This window comes from Lonchura striata, chromosome 3 (assembly GCF_046129695.1).
Source record: "Lonchura striata isolate bLonStr1 chromosome 3, bLonStr1.mat, whole genome shotgun sequence".
In the NCBI taxonomy this organism is placed as follows: Eukaryota; Metazoa; Chordata; class Aves; order Passeriformes; family Estrildidae; genus Lonchura; species Lonchura striata.
The window spans coordinates 106,389,293-106,416,926 of record NC_134605.1 but is presented as its reverse complement, the minus strand read 5'-3'; the positions used below and the strand labels follow the sequence as shown (position 1 = coordinate 106,416,926).

Genomic DNA, 27,634 nt, shown 5'->3' with positions numbered 1-27,634 from the left:
TAATGTGCAACAAACAGGAGGAGCTTGTAGTTGGTAGCAAGGTAGGGATCAGTCTCCTCTCCCACACAACAAGCAATAGGACAAGAGGAAAGTTGCACCAGAGGAGTTTTAGACTGGATAATGATAAACATTTTTTCACTGCAAAGATTTATTAAGCATGGAGAACAGGCTGTCCAGGGAAGTGGTTGAGTCATCACCCTCAAAGGTATTAAAGATGTGTACATGTGGAACTTGGGAACATGGCTTAATGCTGGGCTAATGGTTAGATTCAATGATCTTAAAGGTCCTTCCCAACCTAAATAACCCTGTGATTTTATAAACAGAAAGAAGCACTGTTTTAATGAGAGGATGACAGAGCACCAGCACAAGTGGCCCACAGAGGACTGGAGTCTCCTTCCTTGGACATGTTCAAGGTCCTCTGAACACAGTCCTGGGCAGCTGGGTCAAGGTGAACCTGCTTAAGCAAGGGGGCAAGAGCAGAACATCTGCAGAGGCCCCTTCCAACCTCAATGATTGTTTTGTTTCACTTGCTGAATTACTTCAGTGGTTTTGAAAGCATGGGTATTGTATAACCCTTTGGAATTAAAGGATAACTTTAATTATATATATATTATTACAATATAAGCAGTATATAATCTTAAACGTTCAAATGACACAGCCAAGAAAGCTGCTTCTTCTGGGCATGTTTGTGCAACAACTAGTAGTAGTAAATATTATTCACATACATCCCAGTGCTTTGTTTCAGGATTACCATAAAAGACCTGGGATCAGAAACAGTAAAAAATAATGCTATGATATGAAGAATTTATTACTAGTTATTATTCATTATTTATACAGTGGGTGCATATTGTTTTACACACAAACACCAGTTCACAGACAGCATGTATTTCTCTGCAGAACTTCTACAAGTTTTGTTTTCCAAAGTGAACCAGTTTGGTTATACTAAATTAGTTAGTAGGTAACAACTACATATGTCTCAACTTGTGTTGAGAACCACGTATATTCTCAACTTGACAGAGAACAACCAAAACCGGCAGAGGCAGACCAACCTTTGGGAGAATTTGAAATAGTTGGCTCCTCCAAACCAAAGCAAACGTGCATTTTGTTTCCTGAAAAGTGCCCACTTCATCCAAGAACAGAGTGTTACAGCAGCTAATCATCACTTGAACATTCAGTAATGCCTCAAATTCCAAGAGAAACCCCAATAAAATAACGTGGTTATCCTTTTACACACACTTCTTTTAAAATAAATGTGAGACTATAAATCTTCATCAGAGCTGCTTCTACAGAGTGAAACCAGAGTAAGGAAAAAGTGTGAGGAATTCTTTCCCTTACAGTGCTCTCACAGGCATTGACAAGGAACCTCCCTTCCCAAGGAAGTGAGTCCGTGTATTTCCATGCCCGCACCTTGTGGCACGGTGGGGACGGAGGGAGCCCCGCTGCTGTAACAGGACTCCTGGTGCTGCCACCCTCGCAGCAGCCCAGCCCTCACCTCCTGCACGGAGTCACAAGATCCTCATGCTCCTCTTCAAGGTCTGGGCATTTTTTCAAGAGGATTTTCAGGATTGTAGACAGGGCAGTGGTGATGCTTTAACGTCAGTCTGGAGTGTCAGCCCTGGCTGATCAGAGCTTCCCGGTATGCCCGGAGCACTTCAGCCTGTGTCCAGTGTTTGAAGGTGCAGCATTCCCAGTTCAAAGAGCCAGACTGCAGAGTTTAATGTCCTGTTTATCACTCCCAGGGACAAATTTATTTTTGTGTCTGTCAGCATCACAGACAAGTGCTGTATCAAGGAGGAACTCAAGGCCCATGGAAGTCATAGGGAGAAGTGAAGCTTTTCTCCCTTCTATTTCTTCCTTCCTTCCTTCCTTCCTTCCTTCCTTCCTTCCTTCCTTCCTTCCTTCCTTCCTTCCTTCCTTCCTTCCTTCCTTCCTTCCTTCCTTCCTTCCTTCCTTCCTTCCTTCCTTCCTTTCTTTTTATTCATTTGGTTCATTTGTTTTGCAAGCTGAGGAAACCAATGTCTTCAAGAAAATATTACATCTGTCATACATATAATGCATTTTCCTTCTGCTATGTCTTAAAAACTGTTTTTTAAAAATTACCATTGTTTTCCTGTTATAATAAAAATTATGGTATGCAGACATTGCACCCAAACAGTAGAGCAGCCCTCTAAAACTGTTTACATCAGACTCAATCAAGCCATCCCTTCCATCAATGATTTCTCTGACATTACCCTCTTCATGCAATGCCAAAATCAGAAATTATCTTGCTGAGAAAGTATCAGCTTTCTTGAAAATAATTTCCAGGCCCTACCTATTAAGCACTGACAGCAAAATAATAGGAAACCACCAAGTGATTCCCTGTAAAATTCTTTCTGTGGCTGTGTTTGATGCTGACAATAGCATTACGTTCCTAAATTACAGCAACCAACCTCAGGATTATATGCACCTATGACTCAAAGAACCTGCCATCCTTTAGAAGTGCTGCTCCTTGGAAATAAACCCTCTAGTAACCCACATCAAATCACAGGCAAGGCAGCTCCCAGGCCTTTTTATCTTGACAGGAGGCTGGGACAAATTTTATAATGAAACACCCATGACTCCTGAATGACAGAAGTATATATTTTGCTTTATTTTCAATGGATAATCTGCAACTAATAGATGTGAAAATGATGTAATGCTGAGAAAGAAATAAGAAAATAAAAATAACTCTAAATAGTTTCAAAGAATCAAGGACTTCAATCCTGGCCAACACAAATTTTATTTAGGTTTTAAGACGGATATTTATTCCTTTTGGAAGTCAAGACTTTTTCTTTAAAGTGCCAAAGCCCAGAAATACTCCTTTTTCTTTATCCAAAGCTGTCATGTTTATGACCTTGTAAGTATTTGGCGGTGTCAATTAGTGCTTCAAAAATGCTGCCTTTCATCTTCAAATGGAACTGGGCCTAGAAACTGGCCAGACCTCTTAGCTCTTTCAACAGATGATTAACACACTGCAAGTAAAAAAATCCAAGCAGCTTTTTATGACTTTACAGATTAATGAGCATGCCAGGGTTTTCTAACCTATTTTGGTCCAATAAAGTATCTACAAAAGTTGACAAATTAAACCCACATTTTGTATGTTCCAATTTCTACACTATTAAAAATGTACAGATGCATCTGAGAAAAAATGTTGAGATTAGATGGTAGGAGGAAGTGGCAGATCATCAGCACAGTCTAAGCCCTAGGGCCACAGATCATTAGCAATAACCTTTTAGAGAGGAGACTGGAAAACACCTAAGACATCTCCACTTCCTCCAAAGGAAAGAATCTGTTCCTCTGCTTCAGTACCTTCATCACATCAGTTCTGGAACCCATCACCAATTTCCCTTTGCTCTCTTTTGCCCTAGTGGTATGAATATACCCCAGGAGTTACAGATCTTTGTAGTAGCAGGATGCAATTTCTTCAGCAGAAGTTGTTGTTCAGTTCAATTCACAGACATTTTTTGTTAATTTGTATTTAGAGTAAAGGAAAATGTGTCATAAGAGTCAATGACCAAATCTGTCTCCTCCTTTCATTCCTTGTTCAAGCTGTTAATTCTTCAAATGCAGCTCTTGAAAGTAACTCTCTGATTTGAGGATACAAATATGATTCTATAATGTTTTGGGTTTTGTCTGTGCACGCTGCTGGTTTCACCCTAGCTGGGCTGGTGTGATGGCACGTCATGGTCAACATAATTCACTCTGTCTCTCCTTGCTTGCATACTCACAAAAGCCTCAGCCTGGCAGCTGCAATCCAGTTAAATTGTGTGTCAGCCCAAAATGTAAATTTTACAAAGCTTAGTGAATTTTCAAGCCTAAAGAACCAGGAGAATGTGATTTGGGTGCCAGGGAAAACCTGTCCTTTTGTTCTGTTACAAACCATCAATGTTATGTACTCTGTATTGCTCTGATTTCCTAAGCATTCGTGTCATAGTCTGCCATAATCAGAACTTCATGTGCATCAGAAGGCTCTGCTTAGGTGGGAACAGACTTGCATCTCATTTACCAATGAAACTAGACATGACTCTATTTTAAAAATGTATCCAGAGGTAAAAATGTGTTTCTGGAAATAAAAAACTCACTGTTACAATTTGACATCCAGCAACTGAAGCCTTGTGTACCATCACAGTAATTTTCCAAAAGAATCTGAGGATCTTTAACACAGCTTTTGCCACTGGACTGCACTTGGGCTGGACTACTATGTAAAGTCCTCACTGAAAAAAATCACCAGGCTGCTATCTGAAATGGTGACAAAAATATGCCAGCTCTCAGTTACAAACCCTAGGGGAGTAGAAGAACAGCTTTCACTGAGAAGCTGGAAGAGCATACCCCATCTATTTCATCATCGCATATTTTGACTGTTTTCTAGCAACTGTTGTATTCCAATATTTATAATCTCTCTCTTTATGCAAGCATCTTATGTTTTATAATAAAAAGAGTACATAAATTTCAGTTACCGTAGCAGAGCAAATTGTTGTATGTAATTAGTCATGTACAACATAAGGCGTAACTTGAAAAACAATTCATGTTTATTCTTCCTCTGCTTAATCAATATTTTAAATATTTGTGGAAGCCGTACACCAACTTCACAAATCACCACCTCCTAAGCGAGAGAAAGAGAACAGACAACACAAATCCTGCAACCTACTGCAAATCATCAGCATCTGACAGGCTGCTGTTCTGGGAGTTACATTTTTTTGGCCCATGAAGGACGTAAGAATAACATTTTACTTCTGTGCTGTTTCCTTTTATTCCTTCTTATGGTGCATTCCTCAGCCACACTGACTTGTTTTTTTTCTCTAACATAAGAATTTTCTTCCCTTCCCACTTGTTTTTTAATGCTATTTAATTGCAGTGATGTACAAAGTCAGCAGTGGCTACTTCTTCGTCTGCTATCCTTGCCTGACTTTCCAGAGAGGTTAACAAATGTTTGATCATCACTGTCTTCCTCCCACACCATAACCTGTGGCTAACCACAGTGGGATATACTCTGGTAGCAAAAACACACAAGTCTTAAATGCTAAAGGAGTACTGTGAGAACAGGAGGCCACAATCACGCCTCAGTTACACTATTTAAAGACTTAAAACTGCACAGCTATCCCTGAGCTCAACTAGAGAAAATTTTATCAAAACTGAAGACTGGTGTTTTTGTAAAATTTGTCATAGGTTTAACCTTGAGAATAACAAATCATTAAGTGTTGGGGGGCTGAAGAATCCATTTATGTTCCAAGCAAAAGGTTTTTAAAATTAAGGTTGGAAAAAAAATTAGATCTCACCTGGTGGTGCACAGATTCTGTTGATGTATCAATCTTTTCAGGCATTTAAAAATAATATAGAGATGATAAAAGTAAATGTTCTATAACCAAAAAATCTCTTGGTAATAAAATTTCAAATTACAGCCCATGACAACACTTCTAAATTGAAGCTGTGATACAGGAGCTTTGATGGAGAAAATTGTACAAGTAACTTGCAAAGTAATTCGGAAAAGCAACAAAGAATGAAGGTGCTGTGGAGATGAACAGAAAACATAGCTGGAATGGTGTGCAGCATCCTTAAATGAATTTCTGTTTTGTTGCCAGTATCTTAAGCAGCGCTGTAGTCTTATAAGGATTTCTTGGATAACTTCCTTTTACCAATAAATAACCTCACTACAGAAAAGAAAACCAAAACCTCACCATGCACAGAACCTGCCCTGAACTCAATCATCATACACATGTCTGACACATTGATCCAAACACAGAGATTATTGCCAAGATTTCCACTTTCCTATGGACTGCTAGTAGAGGGGTTGAGGAAATATCTCCAGCAGAGGACTCATCCCTCTGAACTGTGCAGCCTTTGGGTGCCAGTCTGTAGCCCAGCCCTTTGGGTAGAGAATCAGGGTAGAAAAAACAAATTTAATAAAAGAGTTGAAACTTTGCTCACAGTGGCACTGAATGAGCAGAAAACCCAAAAATCACTACCTCTGAGTGCCTCACTTTCCCTGTAAATATACTGGGTGTGCAGCATCAAACTATTTCTTACAGGTTGTTGAAGTTTTAAAGTTTTTATGGTATTTTCTGGCAGCCTCCAATGAAACGGGTTACAGCAGTGCAAAGCTTCATTTTGTTCAGCAAAAACGCTCATGCTTTTCTGTTTAAATAACTCAGACCAAACATCCATAACCACTTAAAGGTGGCAGATCCACTAAGTGTGATTTGTACCAATGCATCTGTGGCAAGAAGGTTACAGGTATGTTTTGAGAATAAATTTCAAAGGTCTGCAAAACATAATTAGTTCTGAAGTTCTCCTACACATTAATAATTAGTAATAAAAATCTTCCAAAGTCCTCTACAGATAGTAAAAGCTCTTCCAGAAGCATGAAAACATAGACTAAACCCAACCCCCTCTCAGCTAGTCTTCCCCCAAGCATAGTTGCATTTTTTTCTCTCCTTTCCAATGCTTTTTCTATTCATATCATGTAAGTCTGGCAAAGTCTTTAATCTTACATACATTTACATAATTTTAAAGACCATGGTTCAGCCAGATTAGGTAGACTAGTGGTCCTTAAAACTATTTATCTATAAATTCCCTGAACAATTCCATCATGCTGCAAGTTATACAGTCCAGTTACATGTCAGACAGAAAAGAAGTTTTTCCCCCATTTTGAATTTGTCACTTTAGGATTTAGTTAACCTTGAGCTGAAGGATGGGAGTATGACCAATATCAGACAATACAGGTACTCAGAAGACAGATCTTGTCAAACAGACTTCACTTCATTCTTTGACAAAACTATGGCTGTTTGGTAATTCATAACTGAGGACGATGGCAAGTATATATGCATTTTTAATAACTACTGATTTAGCACTTTGGCAAAAAAGTCTGCAGCAATTATTAGCTATACAGACATGGAAACAGAGGGAGGGAGCAGTCTTATCCCCATGCAAGGGAATGGTGAGTCTGCTGCTGAAAGCATGCATATGGTTTGGGTATCTAAGTTTTAGCACCCATATTTTCAAAGGAAATAAAGATGGGACGGGGATGCAAAAGATGCAGGGTTATTTGGAGGCTACCAAAACTGGTCAATAGCAGGAAATGAGAGGAACCAAGGACCAAAGGACTGAGAACAGACTAGATGATTTACAAAAAAAATGAAGCAAACTTTTAACTGGGAGGATGACGAACAAGAAGGAACCCAGTCTGAAGGGCTACAGACGGTAGCTCTCTGTAGTTTGAGATCACCAAACCAGCTCTGGAAGTTATGCTGACTGGATGGGAGAAAGAGTCCCTTCTGACCTCAGCCTGGGGCAGCACTGGTGGATGTACTTATCTCCTTGGACACTAAGACAAGGAGAGCCAGGTTCTCAATCTTCTTGCTTCCTGACGCCTCATCTCTTGTGTGGGGCACACACCTGGCACTGAGTTTAATGACCTGCCATAATGCTGGGGGAGGTTCAGCCTACGGAAGGGCAGCTCAGCAATCAAATATCTCACTCCCAAAACAGAACTAACAAATCCAGCTGTTAGATGTTACCTATCCCCCACATGGTATCCCCTTAAACATGCTGACACAAATGGCTGTAAAAGGTAGGCAGCCGTGATCTCAAGGCAACTTAGCACATGCTTGGTTTGTTTTTAAAATATTAAAGTATTATATTTTTATGTTTTTATTTTTAAAATAAAGTGAGTAACCACATTGTTTTTCTAAAACTTGTGATCTCTTCAATATATGGATGAATTTTTTTATGCCTAGCCATTAGCTAGATTCTACCAGGGAAAAGCCTTGGCTGGTTACACTGCTGACCACAAGTGTAAGTCTGCTGTGTGTGAGGGGGAGAGAGAGAGAGAGAGAGAGACAGGCAAGGTAAACAGGAGTGTGTATGAGCACCTGATGTTTTTTATGACACCATTTCACATTATTAGTTAGAAGCTTGCTAAGCACCATACACTCACATCTCTGTTTACCCTACCTACCTACCTCTATCACCTCTTCACAGTTTTTTCCTCTTTAATATATGCAAGTTTGAATTTTTAGTTAGAGCTGCTTAGTTGATTCACAGCAGAAGAAGCTGGGGCAAAAACTCTATGCATTTTTACACACTTATTTTATGGGAGATTACACAGCAGATTAACAGTTCTCAGAATAAAAAGTGTCTCCTGTTACCTCCATTCTTGTCTATTTATTGCTTTTGATCTATTCATGCCAAAACATTCATACTAATGAAAGTCATCAGAAAATTGTCTAATAAGGTAATTTAGAAGACAGTTCACATCTAGCATATGATCAAAAGGCACTTAACTTGCTGTTCCTGCCTCCTCTTCCCCAATAAACACATGGTTTACTAGCACTGATAAGCTTCAAAATGGTTTTGAACATCTGGGAAAAGGGCTGATCAGCTCCAGACAATTGTTGGACTCTAAGCAGACCCAGGAACAAAGGTCATGATAAATGAAACCACTGCTTTGGCTCCAAAATTGCTTCAATCATCTCCAGACAAAGCATGATTGAAATGCATCTATCACTGGATAGCATCTGGAGGACACTAAAAATGTTTTGATCAGAATCTGAGTAGCTTCTTCCAAATGATAATAATTTTAAGATGCCATGGCAAATTTTTACAACCACACTTTAGGCTAATGTTTCCTTCTGTAGCATTGACCTTGTTTTTCTACAGTGTGAAAAAAATCAATATAATAATGGTACTGTAGCAAAATTTCAGCTTGCTCTTGGCCTACTTTAAATAAAATAACTTCATTGTCTCCTTTCCCTCTGTCTACATCTGTTGCATTTGGCACTTTCAGTTATTAAAATGAAACCAACTTGAAAGAAAATGTTAAATATCATAAAAAGAAACCCAGCAGTGCTTCTGTCTCACTTTGCCAGCGCTGTGGTCACCTTTACCATTTGCCAGGTTGTTCTGTTCCCAGCTGTTCTACCTGAATCTGTATGCAAAAAGAAACCCCAACTTTCTCCAAGAATGTCAAATGTTCCTTGCTGTTCTACAAGACCTATTTTTTTAAAGGAAAACTCACCCTCTTCCCTCCAATAATATACTGGAACAAAAAAGCCCAATAGTTTACTAGTGACTTCTATTCTTTGGTCCTTAATATTGCCTCACTCTTTAGTGTGCATTTCTGCACAAATGAGTGAAGCTGGTTGTAGGAGTTCCACAGTTTCACTCCAACGTGCACTAAGAATGAGGCTTTGAGAACCTTACAGGAAACTATCAACTAAAGAGAAAGAAAAACACCATTCAGCCAAAATTATGACCTTTAGTCACTTTCCACTGCCTCTAGATGAGAACCACATCCAGTTGCTGTCAACCACAGCTCTGCCTTGGTCAACAGACAAAAAGAGCACTCCCAAAAGAAAAATGGGAGCAGTAAGTTCCAGGGAAAGCGACAGAAAGCCCAAAGGTAGGCAGTGGTGAAAGGAGGGAAACATTTGCTCTGCCTAGGCCTCTCAGAAGCATGGAGACACGCAATCTTGGAGCAAGAAAGACCTTTAATTCTTTTCTGTGTTGCATATGCCCAACACAGGAAAAAATTAAAAATACACAGACTGCCCATATAAATTCATTTTCCTACTCTTGGCTATGCCATGAATGCAAAGGGACAGAGGACGCTCCATCTCTAACACCCTTTCAACATATCAACCACGTTAAAAAAAATAAAAATTAAATTAAAAAAAAATAATAAAAAGGAAAAGAAAATCTGAATTCTTACTTTGGTGCTGGAAGCTGGGGAGGAGTTGGCCACCAGGCTGGTGATGACCTCGCTGCTGCCGGTGGTGCAGGCGGCGGTGGCCGGGGCGGGGAGGCGCGAGGGGACGATGGGCAGGGGCAGCAGCCCGGGCCGGGAGCTGCTGGTGGTGCTGGCGGCGCTGCTGCAGCTGGTGCTGCCCACATGGTTCCCGTTGGAGCTCCAGTCCCGGCGCTCCCAGCCCGCCCGGTAATCTCTTTCGAAGCGGCTGTGGTGCCGTGACATGGCGGCGGAGGGCAGCGGCGGCTCAGGGGGAACGCGGGAGCCCGCCTGGAAGAACAACGACGCAGAGTTAGGGATTTAGGGATGGGGGCCCAGCACACGGACTGCCACCCCAGCCTTAGCAGAACACTGTTTCTCCTCTTTTCCCAGCTGAACATCAAGAGGAAGAGCAGTCATAGTGAATATTAATCTAGAACACAAATGAGACAGTTTAGACAAGTACAAGGACACAGTGCAGAGCCCAGTCCCACAGACCTGAAGAAACACCATCTGCCCAAACTCTTCATCAAAATAACGAGCAAAAGCACACAAATTGTGAAAAGCCAAGTCAGGAGAAAGTCGTAATTCAATGTTCTGACAACAGGAAAACATTCCCAACAGCTCCATCTTTCCGTTTTCTCAGTAGCCTTCAGATCTTTTCTGTAGCCTCTTTCCTGTACCTGACACATGACCAAATATTGCTGCTAAAGATCAAAGAGAAAAAAAAACCTACCTGCTAAATCTACCCATTATTTCTCTGTTTTCAAAGCCAAATACTGCTTCACACATTCCCCTTTTTGCTAGACCTCCTCACTGGAAGCTCTTACAACAATATTTTACTCTGTGACACCTCCCCACAGTGAGGATGCTCTATAGGGCAGGTGAACATGTTCTGTCTCCTCCTGTGCTTCTGGCTAGACTTAAAACACTTAATGCACATAGGTGATCTATGACCAAGTTGTTCTGTGATCACCCTGTCCTTATCACCCCTCAGTCTCAGTTATCTACAGATTGTATCTGACAGGTGAGGGATGTCTTAACACAAGGCTCTGAGTCAAGACTCCCAGCATCTAATCTTAGTTCTGATAATTATATGTTACATAGCCTAGAGCAGTTACTGAAGTCTTCCTGGCAAGGTCTCCTTATGTGCAGAATGATGGCAATAATGCTATTTTCCCAGCAGAGTTCTGAGTAAGTGAAAGTTTACAGCATTTGCAATAGAAGAAACAATATGAATAAATTCTAAATGTGTTTATTTCCATAAATAAATAATGAGTATGTGGGTCACTGCAGCACCTGATTTATTTTATTTGCATCATACAATCTGCTAAGTTCTTTGTAATAATGACATCAGGTCAGAGGAAGGAATGTTGTTTCACAAATTCTTAGATACAAAATTGGATGGTATGAGTATCTGTTTATAAGGATTGTGGAGGGAGCCAGAATTAAAGTCACTCGGAAACTTGAAGATAAGAAACTTCTTAATAGAGATAAAAAATTTAGAAGTGTTATAAAACTCTGTGCCTATCAACAATGTTAGTTATTCACCTGGTAGAAATTAAAAAGGCAAACAAAACTAATCACTATGTCTAAATGATGAAAGGTTCACCTGGTTCACTAGAGGGCTACTAGCTGAGACAAAGAATGTCTTCCTCAGCTAAAAATTAAATAATATATTTGTATATTACAAAACCCTGCCGAATTCCCTCCTAAAATCATTATATTCAACAATTTGGTTTTTGCCAAATCAAATCTCCCAGTAAGCTGCATTTTTGATGGTTACATTTTCCCTCTCCAGGAATGAGCACCTCCAGCAAAAGCCTACACTGGGGACCACAACATAGTGTTGTTGGTATTGACCACAAAATTAACATTCTTCTTAACCCAACTTTTTTTTTCTAGTAGAATGTGATGCAATGTTTGACTTGATTTGAGGGCTGATGGTTCTAGCATGTGCTTAGATTCCTCTGTCTTTCATTTTTGTGGCCATCTGATACTTTCTGTATTTTCCAGAGGACCATGTGAGCTCAGCTGTACAATGACCACAGAAAAACCCAGAGACACCAGTGCTGTGAAAGCTGCTGTAGTGAAAACAGAACCTTTTCTTTTAGTAGAGGTTAAGAAAGCAAGCTTTTTCTCTAGTGAAAACTATCTCAGAATAAATTCAGTACCAAAACAAGTATCTTTAAAGGTTAGAAATTCCACAGGTATAACCTCGCTTTCATTTGTTCTGCAGCCATTTTGCTAAGTCAGGCAAAAAAGGAGACTACAAACTTCAAGCTGCAATTTCAAAATACCCTTTATTATTCCTTGCCTTTGAAAAAGTTTATTTTTAATCCAAACAGCTTCCACTGCAGTATGAAGCTATCTTTTGTGACTGTTTGGATGGTGGCTGTCAACTGAATGCCCTTCTCCTCCGGAGCCCGAGGAACTCCATTAGCTGTATTAGTGCACTCCTTGACAAGGCAACCAGGGAGAGCCAAATCACATCTCCCCACCCACCCACACTCCTGAGCACTTCTGACATTTATTTCAGCGGAGAGCAGCGGCACACATGCACACAAGTCAACAGCAAGCAGTTTTTGCCACACGATGCCAGGCACCCTGCCCCCAGCAATCCTTCTATCAGATGAGACTGGCAGGCAAGTATGACAATAACAAGCAGGAAAAAAGCCTGTGACTAAGCCACGCATTAAGAAGTTTACTTAAAACCCAACACCCTCTTCATGAGCACATTCACTTCTCAGTCCAGCTACTGTATTTCAAACTTCCAATGACAATCGGTCTTTTTTGTTTTGTTTTGTTTCCTTTTTTTTCCTTTTTTTTTTCTTTTTTTTTTTTTTCCTCCCCAGTACATTGCATTAAATATACGCTACTTGTTTCAACATGTCAGTTTTGGCTGGGTACAAAGTTACTTGACAGCAACGAGATGTGCAAAAAAACCGGAGGGGATAACAATCTAATAAATGAGTATTCAACTGCTAGTGCTCGCTATTTAAAATTAGAAAGAATAGAAAATGTTTTCATAAATAGCTGCTGGATGAGGTAAGAAATGGGTTGTGAACAGACCAGCTAATTTTTAAGTGTATTTTTGGATCCAGAGTTTATGCTTTGTCTAGACTATTGATGTTGAGGATCACAATCAAAATAATAATGCTTTAAACTTATTCTGTACTCTATCTTCTCCAGCAGTGTGTCCCGAGTCAAGTGTAATCATCACATTCCTCTGCACAGAACTAGACACAGGGCAGCATAAACCATCTTGAGAAACAGCAGAGATAGAGGCCAGTGGAAATCTCACTCAAACAGCAGGGAGGGCAGCAGTCACTGCAGTCAGAGATCACAGAAGCCTAAAGGTTGAGAAAAATCTCCAAGATCATCAAGTCCAGCCACAACCCTAACCCTATCACTACCAGTTCCACAATATCTGATTTTAAGCTACAATTTTCTAAACATGTTCTTTGAGATTTTTTTTTTTCCTCTAGAAATAGACAAAACAAAAGAGAACAAAAAAAACCCTTTTTGTTGCAGAGAGAGAGAGGAGAAATAACAATGCCTAATACATAGAAATATCAACATCAGTAGCTGCAATTAATTCATTACCTTTTTAAGGTAAGTTTTCCTCAACATTCATGTGCAGATATTTTCTCTTACCTAGTTTTAGATCCCTCTAAGCAGCACTGGGGAAGAGAAAGAAGATTTTTACCTTGATTTTTAGACCCATGCCAGCTAATTACAGATCTGTCAACCACAGCTGTGGGGTTGATTTTTCAGCTAGCATGACACTCCACACTGTCACATGTAGGAGCCAATACTAGGGCAGAAAAGCTTTGGGCTATCTCAGATATGTCTACCATGCATCAGAGCCATAAATCCATGATGGAGACACGCCAGCAAGAGAAAGAACTTATGATTTGTGCATCTCAGATTCGTAGTCCATGAGGAGGAATATTGTACCCTGTTACTGCTGAAAATCCCTCTGTACAACCAATTCAGCTGACACTGTCTGGAGAAGGTGGTGAAGTCAGTGAGACACTTCCCTCACCTTCTACTCAAGATCTAATCACTGGAGTAGCCAGGTGTCTTTAATCTCTACTAGAAAGGAAACGTGTCCCTGTTTGTCACATAGAATCAAAGGATTTTATTTTGCAGCCAAAAGGAACAAAAACTCTCTTAGAGGAGAAAAAATCCCTCACCCTGCTAAAGAGAGAGAAAAAAAAGAGGGAGAAGCCCATAGCAGTTACTGGATGAACTTATAAACTCAAAGCAAAAAAAGGAGATCAAATTGGTATTAAGGGAGGGTTGTGGAAAGGGCTCAATAAGAGAGATCAAGCAGCCAGAGGTAAATACAAATTCTGTGACAAATATAAAATGAGATTCAATAATATGTCAAGGTAAGAAGTCCCTAAGACTGCATCACTTTGCATGTGCTGCAAAAAGAATGACAGAATACAGCCCACTTTGTTTCAGACAGGTTATGCAGGAGCCAGGATGAGGATTATAGATGCACCTGACCCCTTCCCCCATCATTTACTTTCAGAGAAAGATGGGTTTGGGAGGGTAGACTAGGAGAGGGTAATAGACTGATGGAATAATACCAAACACCTTCTCAGAAATGCAACAAGGCCAAAACATGCAATGCAGGTGAGAGAGAACATAAGAATCTATCCCTCTCAAGGCAAAGTAAATCCCTGCTAGAAAACATGACTTTTTCTACAACCAGGAATTTTAGACATATCTCATACTAATAGCTTGCTCACCAATAATATCTGAGAAAGTTTTTCGGTGAAATGTGAGTATCTTCAGGACTCAAATGTAGGGTACTTACACAGAGGACAACATCCAGCCTCCAAATTTACCCCAAACACTTTGGCCACTTGGAAATCCTCCAACCTTAATAGCACATACCACCTTCCTCCTGGTACTCATTTTTCACCACATCTCTTATGCAAGCTCGTTTGCTACTTGTTCCCCCATCTTACACACACACACACACACACACACACACACACACACACACACACACACACACACAGAGGAAAGGAAAAGGCCAGCAGCTTGTGAGATAGCAGCGTGTTGTCCTCAGGGCTCTTACCAGGTTCAAACAGATCATTGCTACAGATTTATTAAACTCAAGTGGTTAACATTTCATTTTATGCTCGATACATTTAAACACAGCCCTTCTTCCCCCAAGCCCAAAACACTCACTATTCTGCAGAAAAAATGCTTCCTATTCATGTTCCTCTAAATGACAGTCCGGGCTCGAGCCTTGGAGCAGCTTTTTCCCTGCTTTCCACGCTTATCTAGTCAAGGTCTCCTTAAAGTGCCTGTCCCCACAGATATAAATATAAGGAAAAAAAACAGGCTTTCAGCCAGTCTGAAGCTGGAGAATCAGATTTCTTAGACTATTAGTCAACTTCATTAAGTGACTTCAAAAATAAAGGTCAAGCTTTTAATTTAAATTTTTCCTGGGTAAGCATTTGTTTCTAAATTTACCTTTTAAATAATAACATTACAGAAACATGATAGGCGAGAGACGTTGGGAGACAGTGACGGAAGTAGATACATGCTCATTAGGGAAATGGCAGAAAAGGAGAAAGAAAGAACCTGAAGCTTTAAAATACGCAGCTAAATAATCTTACATGTTTTCAGACAGGATAAATGGAAGTACAGGTAAAATAGCCCATCAGAGAGCTTTAAAAGCAGTTAAGTGCATGTAATGCCTAAGTATTTTATGAGATCCACACACACACCAGGAAGAAAAAAAAACCAAAAAAAAAACACCTAACGAAAAAGAAGAGGGAGAGAGATTTGCTGGGATCAGATCCAGCATGAAGAACTGTAACTGATAAAAAGGAAGATGTCTAAGTACCTAAGCTTGAATGATTTCACATATATGCTGCAGGGGAAATGTTACAACATGCAGTTTTATCAGAGCCTACCGACACAACAACCTCTCCCCAGGCACAGGTCTGAAGACAGAATTTATGCACATGGCACCAAAATGACATTGAAATATATCAGTATAACAATAAATTCTGGATATAACTCAATTGTCAGGTCACATATGTACACATTTTCAAGAAAGTCAAAATAAAACAAGGTACTAGCAGTCCTGGCAGCTTCAGGAGTAACTCTTCAGCAACGTGCCAAGCAAAATGTTTCATTTGAGCTCAACATTTTTTATAACCTACAAAGACTTTCTTAGACACATATAGAATCATTGTTACAAGTCTACACCTATCTGACTAATCCACTTTCACAATTTTTACTTAGCTGCTTTTTTTTTCTCTTTGGGTGACTTCAGTGAAAGAACTCTGTGAGACAAGAGCAGAAAGAATGCAATCAAGAGATTCTGTAAAGCTGAACTACAAGCAGCTGTGTAGAAAGATAAGATCCAGAAATATTTGAGAGGCAAGGAAACAACTTTATTATCAAGCAAGGTCTACTTTTGTAAACCCCTGATTTAGTCTTGTAAACAGTTGTAAAGCTCTTGTAAAATCCAAGACAAGGCAGAGAGACTTCAGCTGCTTTGCTACAATCAGATCTTAAAGAGAAAGGAAAAAGAAAAAAAAAAGAAAAAGAAAAAAAAACCAAATCCTAACTCTGTAAGTGATAAAGGAGCAGTAGATTAAAGAGATTATATAGGATTTCATTTTCCAAATATATGCTGGAGGAGGTGATGCTTTGGGACATATTAAAAAAAACCTGAGCATGAACACAATGGCATCTTCTCAGCAGAAAGCTCACTGTGCAAGAAGCAAAAATTAGATTTTTGCTTTGCTATCTCAAAATATTGTAGAAAACATTGTGCACTTTTTATTTCTGACTACTTCAGATGCATATAGAAATTTTCTCCCTAGGTAAGTAAAAAGATAAATTAGACTATCCAAATAAAAAAGGAAATCCCACTCACGATGTGAGTGAAACCATACCTTGGAGTTTCTTTCCTTCACAGTTGACAGAATATAACCTTCCTAAATGAGGGGTTACTGAAAAATCTCTAAATCTCAAAGTGTATGGTTTATTACTAAGCTTCTAGGAAATTTTTCTTCACTGCGATCATTTCCTATCTATGGTAATTTGCTTTTCAGATACTAATTTTTTTACAATCTGAGCAGAGTGGGTAACACATCCTTCAATTCATGGATCATGAGCACTGGCAGGGTGAGAAAAGTTCATGAGGATTCGGGGCTGTCCCAATGCTCACACTGCTGGAAAAGCAGGTGAAGACAAGTCCCATCTTGAATCCTGTTGCTTGCCAAACCTCGATACACACAAACTAATGAAGTTTAGACTCCTGCAGAAGGAGTCTCCTTCTGCAGATGCTCCAGATCATAAAAGTTTATTGGACTGTTCTAAAAGGCCTCCATCCGCATCCTCAGAAATACTTATCACCATAAATTGATAGAAAATATGTCAAAATATACTGGTTTGGGATATGTATTGGAATAAAATTCCTAACTCCAGGAGAAAACTACTAAATCTATTTCTCTTCAAGCTTCTGTTGGAAAGATCTCACAGTTGATATGTTTCTCCCCCATGGCTCTGTTGCAAACCACACCCACAACTCAGCAGAAATTCAACCCTCACCACCCTCCAGCCCCCAAAATCAATTCTAGATGCCACCAGCTGCAGATTCTTGCTCTTTCCAAGGACCTTCTACAGCAACAAGACTGGAATTTCATACAGCAGTTTTGTAAATGAAAATCCACCAGAACTTTACACAAAAGCAAAATACCTTCCTCAGATATCTCTGCAGGGTCCAGGGTAGCTGGCAGTGTCTAGGACCCAGCCTTGTTAAAAATGGAGAGAGAGAAAAACGATGTCCCTCTGTAACACTCCTGCTTGCAAAACACTGCCCGAAACATTGTCTTCCCTAATTAAATTATCTCATTAGCACGAAAAGCAAACAAAAGGAAACCAAATGCCAAGAGCTGCCGTGTTAAAGGGCAGCTTGTGCAGGGTTTGTGCAGGAAGACTTGCACGGCAGAGCTGGTGGCCAACACCTTGGCACAGGGGCTGGCAGGAAGACAACTGGTGGCCAGGGTCCAGGGGTGCCTGCCGGGGACAGGTGGGGAGGGGAGACAGGGACACGACTGGATTTCTTCTGGGGAAATGGGCCATCTTCTCAAAATGTGTGGAGTGGCTGCCAGGACCTGACATACCTAATCTTGCCTAAGACTTCATAGTCAATAAAGCCGAAATGTAGAATAAGCTACTGTCAGTGTTGCCAAATGTCACGAAATAAATCTCACAAAATTTAATTAGCAGGATTTTGGCTCTTTTGGGGATGGTTTCTTAGGTGGGTGAGGCGTGGTGGGGGGAGAAGGGGACTAGGTCTTCAAATTACATTTTGGACAAGGCAGAAGACATTTCCTTTTATTTACTGCTGTTCTCAGTTTTCCAGACCCTAAAGGAAGACTGATCGATCAGTCAAAACTATTACAGGAGAAAGCTCTCTGCCAAGGTAAGGGTTAAATGCAGCATATTTTACAGCATAAGATCTCCGGATCACTTGCAGTGCTGCAAAGTGCTGTAATAAAAAAAACATACTTCAAATTTCCCTCTTAGAGGATATTTTTGAGTCATCTCACCCCATCACTGTTCACATTTAAAAAGCTTCAGCCAGCACCAGGTGAAGTAATAAATTTTTTCTTCCAGAACTGATGTCCTCTGACCACACAGAATTTTCTGACACACATTTTGTTAAAAGGAGACATGTATCACTCCCCCAAATCAAGAGCACATGTACACTTACAGCACAAAACCGACTCTAACCATCTGGTATATAAAAAGAGCTTATTCCATGAAAATCGCCTCAGGGAAAAAAAAAAAGAAACATTAAATCATAGAATCAGAGTAATTCAGGTTGCAAAAGACCTTCAAGATCACCAAGTCCAACCATTAAACAGTGCCAAGTCCACCCCTAAACCTAAGTGCCACATCTACATGCCTTTTAAATTTACTGAACATGAGACTAGCATAGTCCATAGCAACAGGCATCCAAAGACCTTCAAAGCTTTAGCATGATTTGTGGCACTGAAGGATGAAGGTGCAGCTATCCCAATCCTCCAGTAAGTGAATTTCCAGAGAATACACAACATCTCTGACCCATGGGGAATAACTACAGTTTTTCCAGTTTCTGGTGCCCTAAATGTGTGACTGCCACTAGCCTCCATTCACAAAGCCTCACAAGCTTGCTCTTCACTTAAGGAGACACCTGCATTCTTGCTGTTATAGAGATCCCAGAGAGTCTGGAGGAGTTTCTCTGCATATTTCTGTGCTTCATTTTTTTTGCTTCATGGCACTTTTTGTTTCATGGCACCATTGGTACCAGTCCATCAGTACCTGAGACCCCTTAATCTGGCTGGAAATACTGGGCAGACACCTGGGGCTTTCAGATTAAAACATTCCCTTCTCAGTGCATGTCACTGGAGTTGGCCAGAGCCCATGTTATCTGCCCATCTGCAGTCACAGCTCATCACCTCTCATGGCCTAACCATGTTTCATAAAATGGATTGACTTTATTTTCAGCTGGTTCAATAGAGTAAGTATCACTTACATCCACTTGCTATTTATGTTTTGTTTTGAAAGGTGATGCGTCAAGAACCAGAGGGACAGTGCCACCATGCTAATGAATTAATACCACTGCCAGTATTAAAGTTAACTGCCTCTCTGCTTGCTCCTCTGCCTCTTAGAAGCTATTCCTGTTACCATTTCTTCCACCACCCTTTCTTGCATCTCATTTAAATTTGGCCCAAGTGACTCATGTTTTATCTTTTCAGCTGTTGGATGAAGGCTGTTTGCTGAATGCAGGAAATCAGCAGCCCACCTTTTCCAAGCCAGAGGTCTGCAGCTTTTAATTAGCTGCTTTAGAAGTAACAGGATCAAATAATAAACAGATCATGAACCTCTCACCATATCCCTCTCAAGATATGTCAGGTGATGTAGAACCTTTCAATACTACAGAGAAATCAAATCATTTTTGCCAAGCACCTACTTAAATATGTATTTAAGAATAGCAAGAATGTAGTTAAAAATATAAGTTGAAACCTACTAGACTTGCAAGCACTGGCCAAAATGTTTTGCATTTTATTCTGAATGTAATAATTCATTTTCATTCCACCAAAGCTGTCAAAAACTCTATATGCAGTCTTGTAGCGAGGCTGTTATATACATGCCAAATGTCTGTATAGCAAACATCTGGACTTGCTTCTGTTCCAGGATTTGCCAAACGTAAGTCTGTCTATTGTTTTTTCTTGTGACTTTTATTTTTTCCTGTCTCTGCTGTGCCTCAGGTCGTTTTTCTTAAAATGAAATCGTTAAAACAGGCAGAAAGAGCGGAGGAAGGAGAAGTAAGAAGAGCTCTAGCATCTGAGTAATCTTCCAGTGGGACTAATTTTACTAAGTATTTGTGCTACTGCTACCAGTCAATCACTACAAGTATTATTGAGACACTAAAAAAAAAAAAAAAAAAATTAAACCACATTTAGGAAAGTATATTGGCATAGAGAAAAGGAAAAACACATATGCTGTTCTATAAACTAGAAGCTCAGTTTACTGAAATGTCCTCAATATCAATATAAAATGTATTAACATAAAAACCCAACTTGCTGTTCCCTGATTTTGCATTCATTTTACATCCGAACTTCTCCGAGGCAACAGATCAGAATGGTGCATTGCCTTCCCCTCAGGCCAAGTGTAATAAACAGGCAGGTGTAATATAAGGCTGCAGTGTCTCAGCTCTCCTCCCCAACAATTGATCTTCCAGCCCAACGGTGTAATTCTGTCTTGGTAGCTCCCTTCACATTCCTCACTCCTGATCGGTCAATTATTTCAAATCAAGCAGAATTAAAGTGTTATTTTTGTGAGGGAGGATGATATTCACCAGTGACCAACGTGAAACTAATAAACTGATTTCCCTTTACTGCCTTGGGCAAAACAGAAAAATACAGGTCTATAGGAGAAAGACAGCAGCTGTTTCATCAGTCTGTTGCCCAAATGTGTTTGCCATTTACTATCTTTAAATTGAATTTTTGCTCACAGGACAATTTTGGGAACAGAAGACAACAAAAACAAAACAACAAAAAAGGCAGTGGTGAGGATGTATGACTGTTCAAGACAGAGCTGTGCAATGCAAGCTTCCTGAGAGGAGGGGACAGCACTCTCCTGTTCGCTGAAACAGAGCATATTCCTCCTGTCAGTAGCAAATTTATCCAGTAGATGTCAACACCAGCAAAAAATATGTGTAAAGCCAACCTTAACAGCAACAGTACTCACTTCAATTTACAGTAGCACATCAGGGGACAGTTTAATATTTGAAGCAGTGCATATTTATTTGCTACCATCCCATCCTTGCATCTTCCTGAATGGACCTGGCCTGGCTCATCTGTCCATAAACATACATAGAAAAAAATATTTTTTTTTTTTTACTTTTGGAATAATTTTGTCTGGTCTGCTGAAAAATTGCTGATGAGTACGTGATTACCTTCGGATTGGATCAGATGAAATTTTTCTGAGGAGGCACAGGGAGTAGAGGGGGAAAATGCTATGCAATGCAAAGAGGCTACTAGAACCAAAATCTTCATAGTTACTAAATGTAATCTGAAGAGGTCTGTTCCCTTCTGACCTTCCACTCGCATGGTTAAGCAATGCGATGATTTCATGGATTTTGCTCCTTCCTCAAGAAGCTTCTCAGCCTACATGAGTGACCTGTGATTCCCATGCTGACCCCAGGTCAACAGATACTTGTTGTTCTGTGAGGTTTTTTTGTTTTGCAGTACACCAAGGACTGTCTGTTGTAAGCCTTTTAGTGCTATTATCACTCAAAAGACTGCATTTGCTGACAAGTTTTAACCATGCAAAAACACAAGGCTATTGCTGTTGACACTTTTAAATCTACTATTAAGATCTTACTGTTTGAACAGCTTGTGTGTAGTATCTGAAGTACAGATTTCTGTTTCCTTTTTGTTTATTTTTAGATAAACCTTGTGTTTCTACTCTGCAATGTTTGCATTTGGCTGCTGAGCATGCAGTAACTGCATACATTATATGCACTGCTTAGAGACACACTGCCTTGCAGCCCATCAGGTTTTTGGAATAGATGAAAAGAGAAGGGAAATAATAGATCATTTTTCCTAATTGATTATGTTTCGTCACACTGCCATTTCCCCATACACATAGGAAGGATAACCAAAAGTATATTGTGACATCTAATAGTGAGCCATTGAAGCAAATTATTTTACTACTGCTACAAAACTTACTACGGAATTTGTTTTCAGAGATCTAGAATGTAACAAGGAGACATAAATGAAAAAACTGCAGAGACACCACTATGAGCACTTATTCCTCACAGGCAGAACCTTACAAGCTTTTACAAGAAGCATCCATCCAATTATGCTGTTGCAGCTTAACTAATCAGTCTGGCTTAAAATTCAAGCTCTCTGTGAAGGCACAAACAGTGGTCAAAGGCTGAGACTGAGAATTACCATCAAGTAAGCAATTCTTAGGCATCAACAGAAGCAGGCATGGGAAGATCAGGCACAGGTACTGCACTCCAAGTAAATAATCTGAACAGATTATGGCAGTTGAGAGAACAAAGTCAGACCTCTGAAAACCAGGGAAAAACATCAAATGTCAAGTCCAGCCCCATGCGGCATGAGGTGCCAGCAGCACACCCCGTTTTGGGAAGCCACGTCCTGCTCCACAGCTCTGGGTGCTGGCACGTACTCCCCAAGATAGAGCCATAAATAGTTTGGAGATAAGACGCATATCTGATGAGGCACACCGCAGTTTCACAGCCAGGGATGAGCAATTCTTTTAATTACCGTCAGCATTTTCTCCGAATCCCCGTCTCAAAGAAGAGATGGAAACTTTTGATTTGCTGTGACACCTTGATTGCTGCATGGATGAGTCACCACAGCACTCTTGTAAGTCTTATGAATTTATAGATTTTTAGGCCAAAAAGCACAGGAGGCTGTTACAATTGCTCTGCTCTGACTCTGAGCAGCGCAGCTCTCTCGGCTCATCCAGCAGCCTGCCTGCCTGCCGGGCACAAACAGGGACCAGGAGTGTTGTACATAAAATTGTAACACATGCCTAAGTTATAATACTTGCCCGTGAGCACCACAACAGTTCCCCCTCAAAAAATGTATAATTTTTGATCACTGACCGCATGTACCTCTCAACACCTTTCTTCCTAGCAGTTTCTCTGACCTGGGGAGGCTGCAGGGATGGTGCCAAAGGGAGTGGCCCTGTGCTGCCCACAGCCAGTTCCCTGTCCCCACTCCAGGGAACCACAGAGGCTGGCAGCCAAACTGGTGGGGCCTCTGTGAAACATTCCAAAGAGCAAGAACACTGCACAGGCAATGAGGAATAAGGAAAAAAAGTGTAAGAAACAGCCCTACTGATATCAAGACCAAAGAGGGAGGAGGGGGAGAAAGTGCTCCCAGTGCTGGTGCAGGGGTGACCCTGCTGTCTATGGAGAAGACCAGGATGGAAGCTGACCACAGAATCACCATAGAATGGTTCAGGTTGGAAGTCACCTCAAAGATCCTCTATTTCCAACACCTCCTGCAATGGGCAGGGACACCTTCCACTAGACCAGGTTGCTCCAATCCCCATCCAGCCTGGCCTTGAACACTTGCAGGGATGGAGCATCCACAGTTTCTCTGGGCAAACTGTGCCAGTGTCTCTCCACCTTCACAGTAAAGAATATTTTCCTAATATCCAATATAAACCTCTTTTATTGTGAAGTCATTACTCCTTGTCCTATTACTACACCCTTGCAAGAAGTTCATTCCCAGCACTGATTTTTTTCCCCCAGATATCCACACTGCAGCCCATGGAAGACCTCTCCTCATGCACAGGAACCCATTCTGAAGCAGAATTCAGGCAAGAGCTGCAGCCTGTGGAGAAGGATTCATCCAGGAACAGGTTTATGTGGAGGAAATGCAGCCCTGCCAATGTTTAAGTTTTTTCCCAGAATCTCCCAAGGCAGCTCACACATTTGTCCTCTGTCGGGGTAGAGAGGAGGGACAGAAAGGACTAAGTATTTCTGTATCTGCAATATATTTGTGTATTTATGAAAGACATAATGGGGAAGACCTTCTACATAATTTCAAAGGCTGGGTTTTGCTTAATTTCATGCTTTGAAGACATGTGCATTCCGAGTTTCTTTCACTTTTTTCCCCATGAATTCTATTATTATCTTTTTGCCTATCCACTTGTAAACAATTTCTAAGCTGACGTAAGTGAACGAGCTGCCTGGAATGATCTTCACAGATGGAGTGCTCTACCAATTGCTTTCCTGAATAAAGTACATATCCATACATTTCCTTGATCTTCTAGGTAAGTAATTACATCCACTGAGGATGGATTAGACATACACTTTGAAATAATGCCTGTCTATAACTAGATGTCTTATTTCCCAGCATTCACATAATGGCCCCTTACATGCTTGATTACTGTGGCCAGGCTAAACAGAGCCATTTGTTTAGAACTTTCCTTTCTTTTCTTTATTAGCAGGAAAGTCCAATTTGGTTTACTGAATCCTATGATGTTCTGAAAGTATTTTCAATGTTCCTAAAGACTGCCTCTGCTAATTCTTTAGAGACAGACTCTTCAGTGCACTTCGTAAAAAATTCTTAATACTCAATTTTGCAAGATGTCCTTTCTTCTCCTGCTTTGGTCTTCATTTGTAAAGTTACAGTTTCTAGCAAATTTTTCCCACACAAGGTTACCCAGTTCATTGGATTTGAAGACAATGATAAGCATTTATGTGGCACTCTTTGTCTTCAAAGCACTTTACAAACATTAAATATTTAATACTTATAGCATCCCTCTTACTCTCAACCCCATTTTACAGGTAAGGAAAAAGGCTCACAGGTTAAGTGATTTTGTTTCAAGTCACATCACAAGTTACTGACAGGTGTGAGACCAGAATATATGAGCTCAGATTTTCAGTTCCATACCCAAAACTAGACCAGCCTTGTTCTTTCACTTAAAATTATATAAATAATAATGAAAATCCTTGCTCTTGTTCCTTGCTCTTGTTTAGAGAGAATTTAGCTCTTTGGAGGTTCTAAATACAACAATGACAAGAAAAAAATCACAGGAAGAGCGTCCCCGAATTACCCAGGAGGGCAGCTACCAGCTTTGTAACCCATGTCTTCCCTTTCCAGTGTTTTAGTGGGAAACCCACAACTGGACATTATCAGGAAAGGGGCCAGCATGTTTCAGGCATTTATATACAGCCAAATGCACACACACACACACAGACAGAGAAATATATTCTCAACCACTGCCTAGACCAAGAACAGAGATCTTCCAGCCAGAGAAGAATTTGCAATTTAAAAACCGAAGTACATTTCAAAATGGCATCACTAAAGAGCTTCGGTATTTGATAAGAAGATTACAGCACATTCAATTGCATACAGCAAAAGGCTTTTAAAATAAAGTACAGGAATAGTGAAGCCAGGCATTTGCAGCTAGATAACACGGAGCTAATCGGGCAGTGCGAAAGGTGTGCCCTGCTGCAGGGAGCATGCAGGAGCCAGGCAGCTTTTGGTACTCAAATAATGAGGGGGATTTTTTTAGCTTTAACATTTTTCATAATCTAAGCAGGAGGTCTAAACACAGGCTGTATGCAACACTAACTGTATTTCCCTTTAACAGGCTCCTATGGGAACAAATGTTCAGTGTCAGGCTGGTACTATACGTCCATTTAATTGAGCTGAGAGAACTCTACTGCCCTCGAAGAAAGCTCATCTCTTCTCTCCATGGATGTGACTATAGAGCTAGCAGATAATATCTCACTCATTATTTATACAACCACGTAATTATCTCCCAGAGACTCCCCATTTTGTAGAAGTTTCTTTTTTGGAAATATCATCTGTTGGCTGAATGGAAAGCCAAATCCAGCTTCAGATACTGTGCCAGTGAGTGCCAGAGCATCCCTTGCTAACACACGTAGGAAACAGCACAGGAGTCTGCAGTACCACTCACATGGGGGACGGGCTCCTGGCATTACACTGGATCTGCTTAATTCTCTTGCAAAATGCAGGCACATGTGCAAGATCAACAGTATACAAAACACACTCAGAATTTTAGAGAAACATGGTAATGGTAGGAGTCAAACATAAACAAAAAATAAAACTGCATACTGCACAATTGCCTCCTCTGTGCCAGTGGAGTTCTGTCTCTGCTTACACTGCTCTGGTGCCACCAGATCCACACACCCTTGATACCTGTTTAATCATGACAAAATATTCTGAGGTCAAGAATGTTATTATCCCTCCTCTTCAGCTGGTGAGCTGAGGATGGAAATAATATGGACCAAAGCTAGAAAATGCCCTTAGGTAGGGAAAGCAGAGGTCAGACATTACACCCAATTTAAACATGTGCAAAACCCGTCTAGGCTTATGTACCTCAGGTTCTGCAGGAAGCCACATTATTGCTAATAAAGCTATTTAGGTGCCCAATGTCCTGCTGTTGTATAAACCAAAGGGAACATCATTTGGCCATTTATCACTGCAGGATTTCTGGAAATTCCCAAATGAGTTACCACTGCCCAAATCCTCTGGTGTCATGTCACAAGCCCCTCCAAAACACAGGGATGCTGTGAGTTGAGCACCAAGGGGAGGTAATACATTGTGACTCATCCTGCTGAGGGATCTGGTTTCCAGCTTTGGCTCCCTATATAACTGAAGCACAAGGCACTACAGAAAGCTGCTGGGCTCAGAGTTTTCATGCCAGAAACTGGATGCTGATGAGTCTGGCATGGCTATGCTCAGCACTGGGGCTAAAGCTCTCTTTCAGGTGGTGCAGCTGGTTTTTAACTCCAGCTTTAGACCCAAGGAGTGGGCATAATCCTATGCTCTTTCAGATGTCCTAAGTCACTCCAGGTTCAGCTCAACAGAGCACTGGAGTTCGCTGGAGAGACATGAGAAAAACAACCAGGGGCCTGGCAAATGAACACCATGTCCCCACCACTGTTCTGACAGAGCTTTTGGGCAGGCTTAGCCAACACCCATATCTCAGCCAAAGCTCATGAGAGAGGGCACTGGTGTTTCTGCAATTCAGCAAGCCTGCTATTACCTTCCTCAGGCAACCCCATGCTCAGTTACTGCATGAGGTACAGGCTTCTGCCTTCCTGCTCCAATGGAGGCTGGTGTGGTTTTTTTTCCCCTCCCCATTTAATTTTGAAGATTATAGGATTTACATTTATTCTGGTAAAATATTTTGTAGCACTGCCATGAAAGAGCAGAGTGGAGGCAACACATGCATATTAAGAAAGCTCTGGCATTATAATATGTAGCTTTTCGGTTATAAATTACATTGACCAACTAAAATACAGGTTACAGTAAAGTCTGCATAAAGTCATATTGTGGCAGTAAGGCACACATGGAAGAAAAAAGAAACAACAATTTTCCTGTGTATTTTAATACACTTAACAAAATGGCCAAGATTAAATTCCTTATGGAGGGAAAGCCAAACCTTAGTAATGAACTCACTGTGGTTTTGTGTTTTTCTAATGAGAAAAACAACTATGCAGTTGTCACAACTAGGGAAATACCACATACCACTGGATTAAAGTCTTCTTCAGGAATATACAAAACACAGTTTTCTGTTACTGCCTTTTTTTAATCTTGAACCACTGTCTTTCTGAAGCAGCCAAGAAAACTTTACTATCATACTTGCTGGGCCTACAAAGGTACCATGCCCATCCCTTCACCCCTCCAATGCCATGACTTGGGGGTAGCTCAGGTCTCTCTACCCTGGCAGCACTGGGTCCCCAGAATGACGGGAAAGGCTTGAGGAAAGCTCAGTGAAGGAGATCCCAAGTTAGATCAGAGGAGGATATGGAAGGGGCAACAACAGCCCACCTTC

The 27,634-nt window shown here is 40.6% G+C and overlaps 1 protein-coding gene across 2 annotated transcripts in view; it reads right to left on the bottom strand.

Moving 5' to 3' along the window:
• Positions 1 to 27,634, bottom strand: part of KLHL29 (kelch like family member 29) — a 386,334-nt gene that overhangs the window by 229,861 nt on the left and 128,839 nt on the right. For both annotated transcript variants that reach the window (XM_077782446.1, XM_077782447.1), the window contains exon 3: positions 9,725 to 10,030. In XM_077782446.1, the coding sequence (XP_077638572.1) occupies positions 9,725 to 9,985 (261 nt within the window). In that variant the 5' untranslated portion in view covers positions 9,986 to 10,030. The remainder of the gene's footprint in view (positions 1 to 9,724; positions 10,031 to 27,634) is intronic.